The following is a 13,501-nucleotide window of genomic DNA, read 5'->3' as shown; positions in this document are numbered from 1 at the left end:
CACTGATGAGGCAGAAATACTTAGTTGCCACCATTCCCTGTAATAAAGGCTTTACCTTGTGTGTCATAGGGGGAGTGCGTGCCAGACACGCATGTCGAGAGGTCGTTCCGGGTCACCTCCCTGTGCTGGCACCCGACGCGGCTGATCCTGGCTATTGGCTGGGAGTCTGGAGAAGTGGTCATGTTTAACAAGCAGGACAAGGAGCAGCACGCAGTCCCCGCCACGCACACGGCCGATATCGCCATCCTCGCCTGGAGCCCCAACGGGAACTGCCTGGTGTCGGGGGACAGGGTGAGCAGATGCGTGGTGGCCCGCTCGGGGTCTCAGCCTCACCCTCTCTGTGCTCTCAGGGACACGGGAGGCCCTCAGGGACCAAGTCATTAGTGATGTGTGGTTGCTGGGCTCCGCTGACCTTGTCAGCTGTCACAGCAAGCTGTGTTTTATGTTGGGAGCAAGATTTGAAAGTTTTATTCTACTTTCTCACCCTGTGGCAGAAGTGTGTAATTCTGTAAATGAACATCTCTAGATAACTACATTCACACAGATGGGGTGATGCCTCAGGTACCCCAAACCCCAGTGTGCCCTCTGAGCACACTGCTTCATTGCCCAAGAGTCCCTGGTCCCCATCATCTGGCCTGGGGCTTCCTAAGCAGGTGGACATGCCCCCAGGGGACACTGGAGAGATCGTTCCTAGTCATAAGGGAGGGGGTGCTTTCTGCTGGCATCTGGTGGGTGGAGGCCAGAGTTACTACTCAGCATCTGCCAGCGCTCCGGGCAGACCCCACTGCAGAGAATCACCAGCCAGAGACGTCTGTAGGGCCCGGGCTGAGAGGCCTGTTTGCCCCAAAAGGGACAGTAGACAGTGTACGGTGTGTTTGTTTCTCTTGCATTTTCAAGGTAATACGTTTGCATGTTTCAGAGCTCAAAAGATGCTAAAAGGCACATACTGCACACACTCCCCTCACCACCCCCACCCTGCCCCCGGCGCCTGCGGCTCCTTCATGTCTCTCCGGGTTCCTGCGGGAGCACATAGGAGCACGCAGTGCATTCTCTCCCCAGCTTCCAGTTTTGAAAAATCACCAACGTTAGAGGAAGGAGCACAAGGAATACCCTTGTGCCCTCGCTGTGAGTTCAGTAGCTGTTAACGTTTCCACACATCAGCTCTCTCGGCGTCTCTACACCCCCTGCGGGTTGGGGAGTTTGTCGCAGCCTTCACACTTCACCCCTCGATGCGCTGGCTTCCGTCTCCTCGGCGCGTAACCATGTTGCTGTCGCACAGGAGGGCGAGGCCCGCACACTCCCTGCCGTCCTGGTAGCCCGTCCTCACCCGGGGCCGCCCAGTGCGCTCTGCCTCTGCCGTCATTCCTGTTTTGTCTGCTTCCGTTTTAACTGGTCCCTGCTCTCTTCTTTCGTCTCTCTCTCTCTCATTTGGTCTTTCCTGACATCGCCGTTTTTGAGGGGTCCAGCTCGTAACTGTGTAGCAAGGCCCTTGATTCAGGTCTGTGTGGCTGTCTCCTGAGCACTGTGAGTGTCTTCACACAGGGGACACCGTCCCCTCCCTGTTTTCCTGGATCCTTACCACGTGAGCGGCAGTACCCGGCACACACTGTTGTGCTTCAGGCTTTCCAGCAGAAGCCGTGCCTTCCACTCTCCACGGCAGCGCACAGCAAGCCTCCTCACGCTCTTTAGCCCTGCCCTTTGTGCCACGAACCTGTTATCGTTTGCCTTCGCAGCCTCTGTGGAATAGCAGTCTTCAGTTCTTCGCTGGACGGTGACATGACAGCTGGCTTCATGCTTTTGTCCTTTCGCACATGCGAACTTTTAGAGAAAGTCCTAGAGGGAGGTGGGACCCAGGGCGTGCCCTTGTGGTTTGATCGGTGTGCCCAGAGCTCCCTCCGTGGGGCTTGACTGGCTCACACCAACCCACGCGTGTGTCGTGACCAAGCTCAGGATCTTGTGGGAGAAGTGCTATCTCAGTTGTGTTCCAGTTTGCGTGCGTTTCTCTTCCTCCTGAGGATGAATGTTACCTAGAAAGCCATTTATACTTAATTTCTGCTCATACCACTTCTTCCTTGTTCTACTTGTTCCCTTTTTCCAGACGTTTCTTGTTTTTCTGTTCAGTTCACACCTGGTGACGTTGCCCCACCCCAGGCTCCTTCTCCTGTAGGCTCCTGCCCCTTCCCCCATGGGGATAAAAGGAGTCAGGGTCCTTGAACATCACCATTCGCATCTTGAAGAAAGGAGAAACAACTGATGTAGCGGATGACTTAAGCACGATACGGAGCCCAGGTCACCGCTCACCGAGTTCTGGCATCAGAGGACTTCAGAACAAAAACACCTGGTCCTTTTCTCAGAAAATCTGCAGTTGTGTCCCAGTTTAATACTGGACTCCAACAGGAAGAGACGTACTAACAAATGAAGAGACACACTGAGAGCAGTGACCCCTGAGACACCAGCTCCCCAGGCTTGGCTGAGGGTCTTCTTTACTCTTCCACCAGAGGCCTGGTTTGGTCACCCTGAGACTCACCAGATGCAGCAAGAAAGCACAGTCTGTGAGCCTCGGAGTGTCCCACGTCTCCAGGGGCGGGAGCCGAGCCGGAGGGCGGGAGCCGAGAAGGAGGTCTAAGTGCAGCTACTGGGGTGAATGGCAGCTGCTCTGCACCCAGAGAGTGGCCCCCAGGAGTGGTGGGGGGCCCAGGGGCATCTGCCGTGCTGTCTTCCGCTTGGCAGTCGTGTCTGCCTGGTTCCTGGAGACACGAGAGGACCTCCCGTGGCCTCCCCCCACCTGCCATGGTGTATCTGTCCTCGTGTCCGAATAGGGGTCCGCAGGCCTCTGAGCCACACCCACCACTCCAGGGCCTGGGCTCCAGATGCATCCCCGGAGCAGCTGTCGGGGCCTGGACGTGCAGAGTGTGCATGGCCACTCAGGAGCCCAAGGGGTCGTCAGCTAGATGCTCGTGTGTGCCGGTACAACAGTCACTTACTGTGTTAAAAACTAAGTGCTGGGCAGGAATTCCCCGGCGGTCCAGTGGTCAGGGCTCAGCACTCTCCCTGCCAGGGCCTGGGTTCCATCCCTGGTCGGGAACTAGGATCCCACGACCCACGCAGCTGCCCGGCTGCACTCACAGGGCATTTTAAAAGTAATTTCTAAACACAAAGAAACCAAGAGTGCTTTTATTCTTGTCTTTATAAAGCTGGCAAAGTCAAGAAGAATCTATTTGGCCTTCCCTGGTGCTCCAACGGTGAAGAATCTGCCTTGCGATGCAGGGGACATGGGTTCGATCCCTAGTCTGGGAAGATGTTGCACGTGTTGGGCAGCGAAGCCCATGCACCACGACCACTGAGCCTGTGCTCTCGAGCCTGGGAGCTGTAAAGCCCCCGGGCCCTAGAGCCTGTGCTCTGCAGCAAGAGAAGCTACCGCAAGGGGAAGCCCCCCTCGCCGCAACTAGAGACAGTCTGCACTCAGCAGCTGAGACCCAGCACAGCCAAAAGTAGAAGAATGAGTCTAATAATACACGATTTAGATTATATGTACAATCAGGTTACATACTATGTCCACTCCTAACATGCTTTTCTTAGAGATTCACCGTATAGGTTGCTTTGTAAGGCCGACTTATTTGAAAATCCTCTTTTCATGTACAATTAAGTGATGTTATCCAGTTTTGGGGATATTGGAATGAAAGCGACTTGAATGAAGGGAGAGATGACTTCACTGTCTGCTAAAATGCCCACTGACCTGGAGCGGGAAATGCGCCTTCAGGACAGCTTGGGCTGCAAAGTGCAGCTGCCCTACTCTGATGAAAACGGTACCATTTTTCACAGCCAGGCTCATCCACAGCCAGATGCCCTCGTGGACTATTGCTCCCAGGCCAAATAGTCTCTCCCAACTTGAACTTTTCTAGCACTTGTCTGAACCGTTAATCTGAGACATTGATGTTGAATGTACAGTACACCTGGCATCCAGATCTTGGTTGGTTTCTTCCAACAAAAGGAACTAGGGCTCCTTGGAGAAGCAGCTGGTCCTGGACTGGGGCAGGACCGTGAGCCCAGAGGATCTGTCAGCCAGGACACGAGGAGGGCCTCATACACCCATAGCGACGGCCGTGTGAAAGGAACAGTGGAGGCCGAGAGAAGAGTGCCCAACAGCCGGAGCTGGAGTGTCTACACAAAGCAATACTGAGCTATAACCATGAGCGGAAACTAGACATCCATGGGTCCAGATGATGAAAATCTATGACTTAATAAACCAGTAAATGCTGGAGAGACGGGACACATCTCCAGATGACCTAGAGGTGAGACGTCGCTCCCCTCCTATGTGTGGGCTGCACCCAGAGAATTCCTTCAAAGCTGGACACGATGGCAGGAGGAGGGGCGCCCAGTGAGGGAGATCACATCAAGGGCACGACCGTGATCCGAGATGCCAGCAACAGCACTTTCCCTCTGGTGTCCCTCTCAAACCTGCCACCCCGTCAACAAGAAGAAAAACATCAGACACATCCCGCCGGGGTCACATTCTGGAACCCTGGGCCGGTCCTCCTCACACCGGGCAGGCCTCTGAAGCAGGAGCCCGAGGAGGTGCGGCCACCACGTGTGTGAGGACACGGTCCCGGAGGTGCTGAGGAGACGGCGTGAAGCCACAGCTGGAGTTAGTGGCGTGTTCCCAGTGACGAGAGCAGCTGGCATGTGGCCAGTGGCCTTTGCCACCTTCCCTTGAATCCGAGTCTGTCCTCAAAGCAGAGATTTGTTTTTTGAAACTGAACACATGACGCTTGTGATCTCCAGGGACTGAAGGCAGGAGAGGGCACAAAGAAGCTTCGGGCTCCTCTTGGAGCCCGTGGATTGTTGGGTTTTTCACAGTGCCTGCTGCAGTTTTGAAATAGGAAAGGGAGTGACCCCATGCTCCGGGGCGCGGTGTCACCTCCGCACGCTGAGGATGTGACCTTGGGTTTGCAGCTCGGCGTCCTGCTCCTGTGGAGGCTGGACCAGCGGGGCCGCGTGCAGGGGATGCCGCTGCTGCGGCACGAGTACGGGCAGCCCCTCACCCACTGCATCTTCCTGCTGCCCCCGCCCGGCGAGTGAGTACTGCATGGGAGGTGGGGGCGGTGGCGTTCTCATCCGTGGTCACCCCGCCTGCACCCCAGGGGCCACAAGGAGCTCCCCGTCCCGTCTGCTTTCAGGGACCTGGTTCAGCTGGCCAGGGCGGCAGTGAGCGGGGATGAGAAGGCCCTGGACATGTTTAACTGGAAGAAGAGCGGCTTCGGGAGCATCCTGAAGATGGGGTCTCAGGAGGGCCTCTCGTTCTTCGTCAGCCTGACGGACGGTGAGATGCGCGCTGGGGTCGGGGACACCGCAGCATCTCAGGGTGTCTGGCGGTCACCAACGAGCAGACGGAGTGTCTGTGTAAAGCCGCAGGCCATGCGCCCCTCCTGGACGGACGCCTCAGGCCGCCCATGCCGGGGTTATCCTGGGCCCAAAGGGTGGCTTTCCTTGGCCCTGATGGAGACAAACAGCTTTTATTTGTGTTGGAAGGTTTTTCAGGAAGAAGCTGTCTGGTGCGCAGGCCCAGATGAGTCGCTGCCGGGGCTCCCGCGTGGTCTCCATGCCTGTGTCCAGACTCAGCTCTGGGGCCGTGACCGGGGCGCTGGATGGGCTCTGCCAGCCGCAGCCCCTGGTGGCAGCCCTGGGGGCCAGGCCGTGCTGTTGGCTACAACACGGCTCCTCCTCGGTGCACCGGGAGGCAGGTGGCAGTGGCAGACACAGCATGAGGGTTTCGTCCTCTCGGGACATTCATGGGTCGCGTCCGCTGCGGGAAAGGGGCCCAGGAGGTGGGGCTGCATGGGGTGATGGGGTCTGGGACGCGCATGGCCAGGCAGCTTGACCGTGACGGGTGACCGTGGGCAGGGGCTGGGTGCTGGTCGTCTTAAAGATAGAGACACTGGCATGTCGGGGTGAGGGGCAGAGCCGCAGGAGGGCAGCTGGAGGGACCGGGGTGCTGCCCTGAGGGCGGAGGGCAATGCTGGTGCTGGGCCCTGCGGGCCAGGCTCTGTGTTGCCAGTCACCACCGTCCCTATGCTTCAGCTCCCAGGCACGGCCCTGGGGACACAGTAGTCCCCGCCTCTTGTGCCCCGCGGGCAGAGCTCACGTGAACGTGCACACCCAGCCCGCCGCACGTGTCTGCGGAGCAGGTGCTCGTTTCTGGGAGTGAGATGGGGGGGCGCTGAGGGTGAGGGGTTCCTGAGAGCAGCAGAATGAACCCACCCGAGAGCTCGCCTGAAAGCAGAACCGGGAGGCAGCTAAGGGCCAAGGAGAGGGATCCAGACTGGGAGGGGTCTGGGGAAGGGAAGAGGCGGCAGGCTGTGATAGCCGGGACCTGGGACGGAGGGCCTGGGTCGAGGCCCCAGGGAAGGTCGTGGTTCAGGCTCTGGCGAACAGACATGACTGGAGCATGGAGGCTGTGCACCAGGAGGGCGGTCACTGAGCGCTGGATGGTGGTGGAGGGGACAGCAGGGGCAGGAGTCCAGGCTGGACTAACGCACGAGTCGGCAGGTGTAGCGGTTACAGGCCAATGTTGTTTTGTTTTTTAAGTATTTTATTTTATTTTATTTTATTGCCTTGGGTCTTTAGTTGCAGCGTGTGGGATCTAGTTCCCTGACCAGCTATTGAACCCAAGGCCCCTGCTTTGGGAGAATGGAGACTTAGCCACTGGACCTCTGGGCAAGTCTGCCAGTGGTTTTTAAAATGGCCTATTTGTAAATGATTGTGATGAAGATGCTTATGTTGAAAGTGTCCCTAAGCAGGTAGAATGGCTACGGGAGCGTCCAGCTTTTGTGGACCCAAGGCTCTTTCACAGGGACCGTGCACCACGTGGATGAGAAAGGCAGGACAGCCCAGGTGGCGTCCACAGACAGTTCCATCCAGACGCTGTTCTACCTGGAGCAGAGGGGGGCGCTGGTGGCGGTGACAGACAGCCTGCTGCTCTGCCTGTTCACGGTGACGCCCGAGGGCACGGCCGAGGAGGTGATGAAGGTGCGTGGGGGCCGCCCTCTGGCCTGCCTCACCCTCACTTCGTCTTGGTTGAGGAGTCCATGTTGCAGGGTCACCAGAGCTTTGGTGCCTTATTTGTCATGGACCATTGCAGTCACAGGTTGGGGAGACGTGAGGGGAAGGGGCTGCCCAAGCCTTGGGAGGAAGGGGCGTGTGGTGGGGATGCCTGGCCACATGCAGACCATGGGGGTTGTCACCAGTGTTCCCACCACAGCTGGTCCACACATGTAACGATCGCAACTTTGGACACCCCACCATCCCTGTGGGCGCCTCACCCCTGACCTGGGGGCTCGCTCGCAGGAGGACGCCCAGAGCCTGGGTTGTGGTCAGGCAGCACGCACCACTCCCTGAGGACCGCTTGCTGCCCTCCTGCGGTTTCTCGGCTCTACCCGCAGATTCCAGGTTCTCAGGGACCCCAAACCTCCCTGGAGGTGGTCTGGTAGATGCAGAAAGTCAGTGTGTTCAGGGCCCTCGTGCACCTCTGTCTGCACAGCAGCTGAAATGTGGTCACTGAGTCCGTGGACCTGGGTTCAAATCCCCCCTTTGCCCCTCGCTGGCTCCTCACGTGGGCGTGTGGGCGCCTCCCCCATGAGGGGCTCCATTAACTGCTCTGGCCTGAAAAGCTGGGGCCGCCCACGCTTCCTTTGAGTGGGCGCTCTCCGCAGAGTTGCTGCCAGCAGAGTCCAGCCCCTCACCAGCGACACAGCCTCCACACGGGCAACACCCTCCTCTCAGTTGGCCGTTGTTGTGCAGGTGAAGCTGAGCGGGAAGACAGGCCACCGGGCAGACATCGCGCTGATCGATGGCAGCCTGCTCGTGACCGCCATCGGGGAGACGGCGCTCAGGTGAGAGCCCACCCTACAGGGTTGGAGGGAGAAGTCTGTTCCCAGCACTCTCGTGAGTCAGCCCCATACTGGAGCCTGACGTACACAGAGACCAGCGCACGAATGATGGCCAGTTGTCACCAGCTGGACGTGTCTGTAACCAGCCCCGAGGTGGACGAGCAGGACAGTCAGGCCCCAACGCCCGCCCTGTGGAGTCCTGCCGTCCCCTGCCTTTCTGACCCTGCCCCCTGTGTATGTGGAAACCCACGTCTCGGCCTCTTGGTCCGTTGCTTCGAGTCCACATGACATAGGGGTCTCCCGGGCTCGGGTGCTCAGAGCTCCCGTGCTCTCCTGACCTGGTGTCCCACAGGGGCCCTCTGCATTGGCAGCATCTCCCGCTGGTCATGAGCAAGGCCTAACGGACAGCGTGATGATAAGAAACTTTTTTTTTGCAGAGTCCAAAGGGCTGTGTCTTTTTCCTGATTTTTCAAGTTTAATCTGCGAGTTGAACAAGACCCTCGGAGCTGAGGGAAACACACTAATGCAGGCCCCTCACGGGCTTTCCTGCTTGCCTTGTAGGTTCTGGGATTTAGAACGAGGGGAGAACTACGTCCTGAGTCCAGAGGAGAAGTTTGGTTTTGAAAAAGGAGAGAATATAAATTGCGTTTCTTACTGTAAAGTTAAAGGTGAGACTTCTGGCGTCAGGGGCTGTTCTCGGAACCAGCCACTTGAGGATGGTCAGCCCAGAGCAAGAGAGAGGCGGGTGCTGTGTTTGTCCCATATGGTGGCCCAGGAGATGGTCAGGAATGTGACCATCCGGCTGCAGGAATGGGTGTCTGTGCCTCCTGAACCCTCGGTAGAGAGTCAGCGTGAGGAACATTTTATGTGTGTGTGTATTAATATATATGTGCGTGGATGTGTGTATGTGTACACACACGTGTGCACCCATGTGCGCACACAGTAGAATAGGAGATGCATGGAAGCAGCACCTCTGTGGCCACCTAGTGCCATGGCTACACACACACACGCCTCACGCCTCACACACACACACACACACACACGCCCCACGCACGCGTACACATACTGTCGCCACACAGTGAGCTCCTACAAAGGGGATCAGCTGGGTAAGTGGCTGCAGAGTTACTGGGTGGGCTGATGCGCCTGAGAGGGTGGTCAGAGGAGGGTGCCTGCTGCCGTTTTACCCCTTTCCGGCTCAGCTGAGGTGAGCTCTCTTTTTACCTGTAGGTCTCCTGGCAGCTGGTACTGACAAGGGGCGAGTGGCCATGTGGAGAAAAGCACCTGGCCTCCCGAACGGCCGCAGGGCGGAGGGCAAAGACAAGTGGACCCTTCAGACCCCCACTGAGCTGGAAGGAAACATCACACAGATAAAGGTACACCCGATGGGGTGCTGGGGGCCCTCGCTTTTTGCACAAGTGGAGGCAATAATTTGCTCTGAACCTATTTTTGTCAGTTGTTCAATTTAAGATTAAAAAATATCAACAATGAAATATTTATAAAGGCCTGTTGGGTCAGAAGTCATATAAGTGGTTGTGGGTCCATGGTAGTCTATATTTACCTATTTACCCATCCTTTTATCTCTACCATCATCTGTTTTGTTTTTTCACTTATGTTTTTTTGGCCGTGCCCCTCGGCTTGTGAGATCTTATCTCCCAAGCCAGGGGTTGAAGCCCAGCTCTGGCAATGAGAGTGCCGAGTCCTCACCGCTGGGCTGCGGGGACCACCTGCCCCAGCCGCCTCCTGATGCTCCAGACCTCCACTGCTCTCTGGGCACTGCTCTCTTGCCCATGCTCTGTTTTAGATAGAGCTGCTTGTGTTGGGAACTTGCCACTCCAGAGCCTGTCCATGGGGACAGCGGCTTTGGGCACCAGAGCCTCTGGTCTGGGACTGCCTCCCCTCGAGAAGCAAGCTGGGGCGAAGGCCTGGTCCGTGTGGTCAGGCTCCACCCCCAAGGCAGAGCCTCCCCCCACACCCACCTGGAGCTGGCCTGTGTGGGGAGCTGAGCGGTGACAGACGCTGGCGGCCGCCCCTCCCTGGGCCTTTTGGCCAAACCTGCCTGCCAGGCTCACCTGCCACAGACTCTGCTCTTCTCTCTAAGCTCAGTAGATTTTCTTCAGTCCGCCTTTCTCCATTTAACTCTGTGCCTGATTCTGAGAGAAATGGGCAGTTGTGTTCTCACAGTTCTCACCAGTTACGCCTGTTGTGTTCTCGGGGCTCCTCACCTACCGTCCTGGACCTGGCCTCTCAGCTCTGCTCTGTGTGATATGGGCGTGCAGCACACGGCATCTTAGCTCCCTGACTAGGGGAGGGCAGTGTCCTACCCACTGGACCCCCGGGGAACTCCTTGAACTTTTTAAGATGAAGTTTAAATAATCTAATCAGGAAATGAAACTTACATGGCAAATAGTTTAGGGATATCTTAGAGCAATTTTGGAGAAGGAAATGGCAACCCACCCCAGTATTCTTGGCTGGAAAATCCCATGGATGGAGGAGCCTGGTAGGCTACAGTCCATGGGATCCCAAAGAGTTGGACATGACTGAGTGACTTCACTTTGACTTTCACTTTAGAGCAATTCTAGGAATTTCTTTTAGATCCTCCAGTGTTAGTCACTCAGTCGTATCTGACTCTTTGCAACCCATGGACTGTAGCCCACCAGGCTCCTCTGTCCATGGGGGTTCTCCAGGCCAGAATACTAGAGTGGCTTGCCATTTCCTCCTCCAGAGGATCTTGCTGACCCAGGGATTGAACCTGTGTCTCCTGCATCTCCTGCTTTAGCGGGCAGATTCTCTACCACTGAGCCACCTGGGAAGCCAGGTAGGGTGTAAACTCGCTTTCCATTTATGAAACACAGATGCCCCTAAGTTTGCATCAGTAAACTAAGCTCTAGAAGATGCCCAGCCAGTCAGAACAGACACAGACTAGAACCAGCACATAAGTTTACACGCTGGGTCTCAGCTCTGGGTGTCGAGAGCTAGTATTTTTAAGCTTTTCTGCAAATTACACTTATAAATTTTTAAAGTCATGTTTTTAAACAAGAGGGCGTCCCTGATAGCTCAGTTGGTAAAGAATCTGCCTGCAATGCAGGAGACCCTGTTTCGATTCCTGGGTTGGGAATATCTGTTGAAGGGAAAGGCTACCCACTCCAGTATTCTGGCCTAGAGAATGCCATGGACTGTATAGTCCATGGGGTTGCAAAGAGTTGGACACGACTGAGCAGCTTTCACTTTCACTTGACTTTAAATAATGAGAAGAAGCAGTGCTTGGAAACTGTGAATCTTCATACCTGTGACATTGCCCTGACTGCACATCTCCTTTCTGTTCACGCCTCGGTGGTGTCTCTTCATACAACCAAGTGGGGCTCCAGGAAGAGCCTCCTGGCCGTGAACAGCATCAGCTCCGTGCTCATCCTCCACGAGCAGGCCATGTCATCCCACTTCCACCAGCAGGTGGCCGCCGTGCAGGTCTCCCCGAGCCTCCTCAGCGTGTCCTTCCTGTCCACAGGGGTGACCCACAGCCTGCGCACAGACATGCACATCACTGGAGTGTTTGCCACCAAGGTCACTGCCTGGGTGATCTGTGGGCGGGGGGCAGGGTCATTGATGTAGACAGAAGCCCTGGCCAGTTGTTGGGGTCACTGGGGATGGTGAGGCCCAGATGACTGGTTGCTTTTTCACTTCCGTGACTCTTCATAGGATGCTGTTGCCGTCTGGAATGGAAAACAGGTGGTGATCTTTGAGCCGTCCGGAGCCACGTTTCGCAGTGCAGGTGGGAGTCTTTTCAGCCCCCAGAGGGTCTTGCGTCTGATGCAGGTGGGGGTGCTAGTTTCTGAGGGGCTGGCAGAGGGCAGGTCCTGGGCCGCCGGGAGACCCCACACCCGTTCTCGTGCCCGGGCTAGAGCTCGTGGCCTCCAAAGTCCCATGTATGATGAGGTGCAGCTTGGACAGTGGAGCTGTCGCAGAGGCTGTGCTGTGGGAAGCACCAGCTGCTGGCCGGGAGGGAGGAGGCGAGGCCGTCCGTGAGTGGTGAGGGTGGGTGCCTGGTGCTGGGTGCCCCCATCAGGTTGTCACTGGCAGCCGTGGCCCTGGGCAGTCCCTGTATCTTGGAGCCTCACTTCCAAGAAGAAGAAAACACAGCTTTCACAAGGCTGTTGTGGGGCCAAGGAACAGTAGGGAACACACGTGAGAACATTCTTGATGATACCACAACTCTGCCCTTTCTCCCCATCTTTATAGCCTGAGGCTCTTCTTTATCACCTTAGTTGTAGAAGATGTTTTCTGCTAGATTCCAGTCTTTCTCATCACTCACTCTATAAAGAGTTCTAGTTTTAGTGTGAGAATGCTTCCGAAACTCTCAGGAGCTCTGACGACTAGCTGCTGGTGTCATGACCTCTGTCTGTCATTTTAGGGTCCTTCCTGTGTGAGTCTCCAGTGTTAGCCATGCATGAAGAAAACGTTTATACGGTGGAGCCAAACAGAGTCCAAGTTCGAACCTGGCAGGTAAATGGCTGCTCTACGGTGAGTGGCCTGTGACATTAAAGACAACTAGAGCAGAGTTTAAAATGCCACCTCTAAATCAAGCCAGAGCCTGCTTATTGACTTCACCCAGCCTTATCAGATCCCCTCACTGGGTGTCTGGTTGTAAAAATGGATTCTTACAAAGCTGTTCCATCGACAGCTCTTGTGACTCCAGAAATCAGGAGGTAAGGCAGTGGCCCTTTGCAGTGAAAAGGACTACCTGGCTGGTTCTTGAGTGCATGGGATTACGAAATGGGAGGAAGGTGTGCTGTTTAACGTGCACCTAGAGGACTGAGGGGCCGTCGGTTTTGGCTACATCTTTAGACCTTTTCATGCACGTGTCTGAGGGTGGGAGCCATGCGTACCTCCAGGACCCCAGCCTCTAGCACACCATTCTGTCCTCTGCAGGGGGTGCAGTAGGGGAGCCCCTGCCTGCCCGCATCCTGTGCACACTTGCTTTATTCCTGGGGCTGACATGGAGTATTAGTTTCCTGAACTGGCCATAACCAATGACCACAAACTGAATGGCTTAAAACAATAGAAATTTATTTTCCTCACCACCGTTCAGGAGGCTAGAAGTCCAAAATCTAGGTGTGGGCAAGGCTGCTCCTTCTGAGGCTCTGGGGGAGAGTTTGTCCCATGCCTCCTCCAGCTGCTGGCATTGCTGGCATTCCTTGCATTCTGTAGCCTATAGCCAGGTCTCTGCCTCCATCTTTACATGGCCTTCTCCCTGTGTCTGAGAAGGACGCTTGTCCCTGAATTTAGGGTCCACCCTTATCTAGAGTTGTCTATTTGAGAGCCTTAGTTATATCTTCCAAGACCCTTCTTCCAAATAAGGTCATGTTTACATCCAAGTGGGAGATGGCTGGATGGCATCACTGACTCGATGGACGTGAGTCTGAGTGAACTCTGGGAGTTGGTGATGGATAGGGAGGCCTGGCGTGCTGCGATTCATGGGGTCGCAAAGAGTCAGACACGACTGAGCAACTGAACTGAACTGAACTAGGTGTATCTTTCAGGGGAGCCCATTCACCCCGCACGTTCAGCAGTGTTCTGCATCACAGTTGAGGACAGCTGTGCTGCTGGTTTAGCTCTCGGTG

General features: G+C 56.0%; 1 protein-coding gene across 7 annotated transcripts in view; it reads left to right on the top strand.

Moving 5' to 3' along the window:
• IFT140 (intraflagellar transport 140) overlaps positions 1-13,501 on the top strand; it is a 55,560-nt gene that overhangs the window by 6,345 nt on the left and 35,714 nt on the right. For 6 of the 7 annotated variants that reach the window (XM_040253631.1, XM_040253613.1, XM_040253621.1 and 3 more), the window contains 10 exons: positions 70-291; positions 4,954-5,075; positions 5,178-5,320; positions 6,851-7,026; positions 7,798-7,889; positions 8,448-8,554; positions 9,114-9,259; positions 11,241-11,444; positions 11,580-11,652; positions 12,292-12,383. In XM_040253631.1, coding sequence (XP_040109565.1) covers positions 70-291; positions 4,954-5,075; positions 5,178-5,320; positions 6,851-7,026; positions 7,798-7,889; positions 8,448-8,554; positions 9,114-9,259; positions 11,241-11,444; positions 11,580-11,652; positions 12,292-12,383 — 1,377 coding nt within the window. The remainder of the gene's footprint in view (positions 1-69; positions 292-4,953; positions 5,076-5,177; positions 5,321-6,850; positions 7,027-7,797; positions 7,890-8,447; positions 8,555-9,113; positions 9,260-11,240; positions 11,445-11,579; positions 11,653-12,291; positions 12,384-13,501) is intronic. The other variant, XM_040253640.1, reaches the window with a different exon arrangement.

Source organism: Oryx dammah, unplaced genomic scaffold, assembly GCF_014754425.2.
Source record: "Oryx dammah isolate SB20612 unplaced genomic scaffold, SCBI_Odam_1.1 HiC_scaffold_2, whole genome shotgun sequence".
Classification (NCBI taxonomy): domain Eukaryota; kingdom Metazoa; phylum Chordata; class Mammalia; order Artiodactyla; family Bovidae; genus Oryx; species Oryx dammah.
Note: the sequence above shows the minus strand (reverse complement) of the source record. Positions and strands in the feature narration are given on the sequence as shown.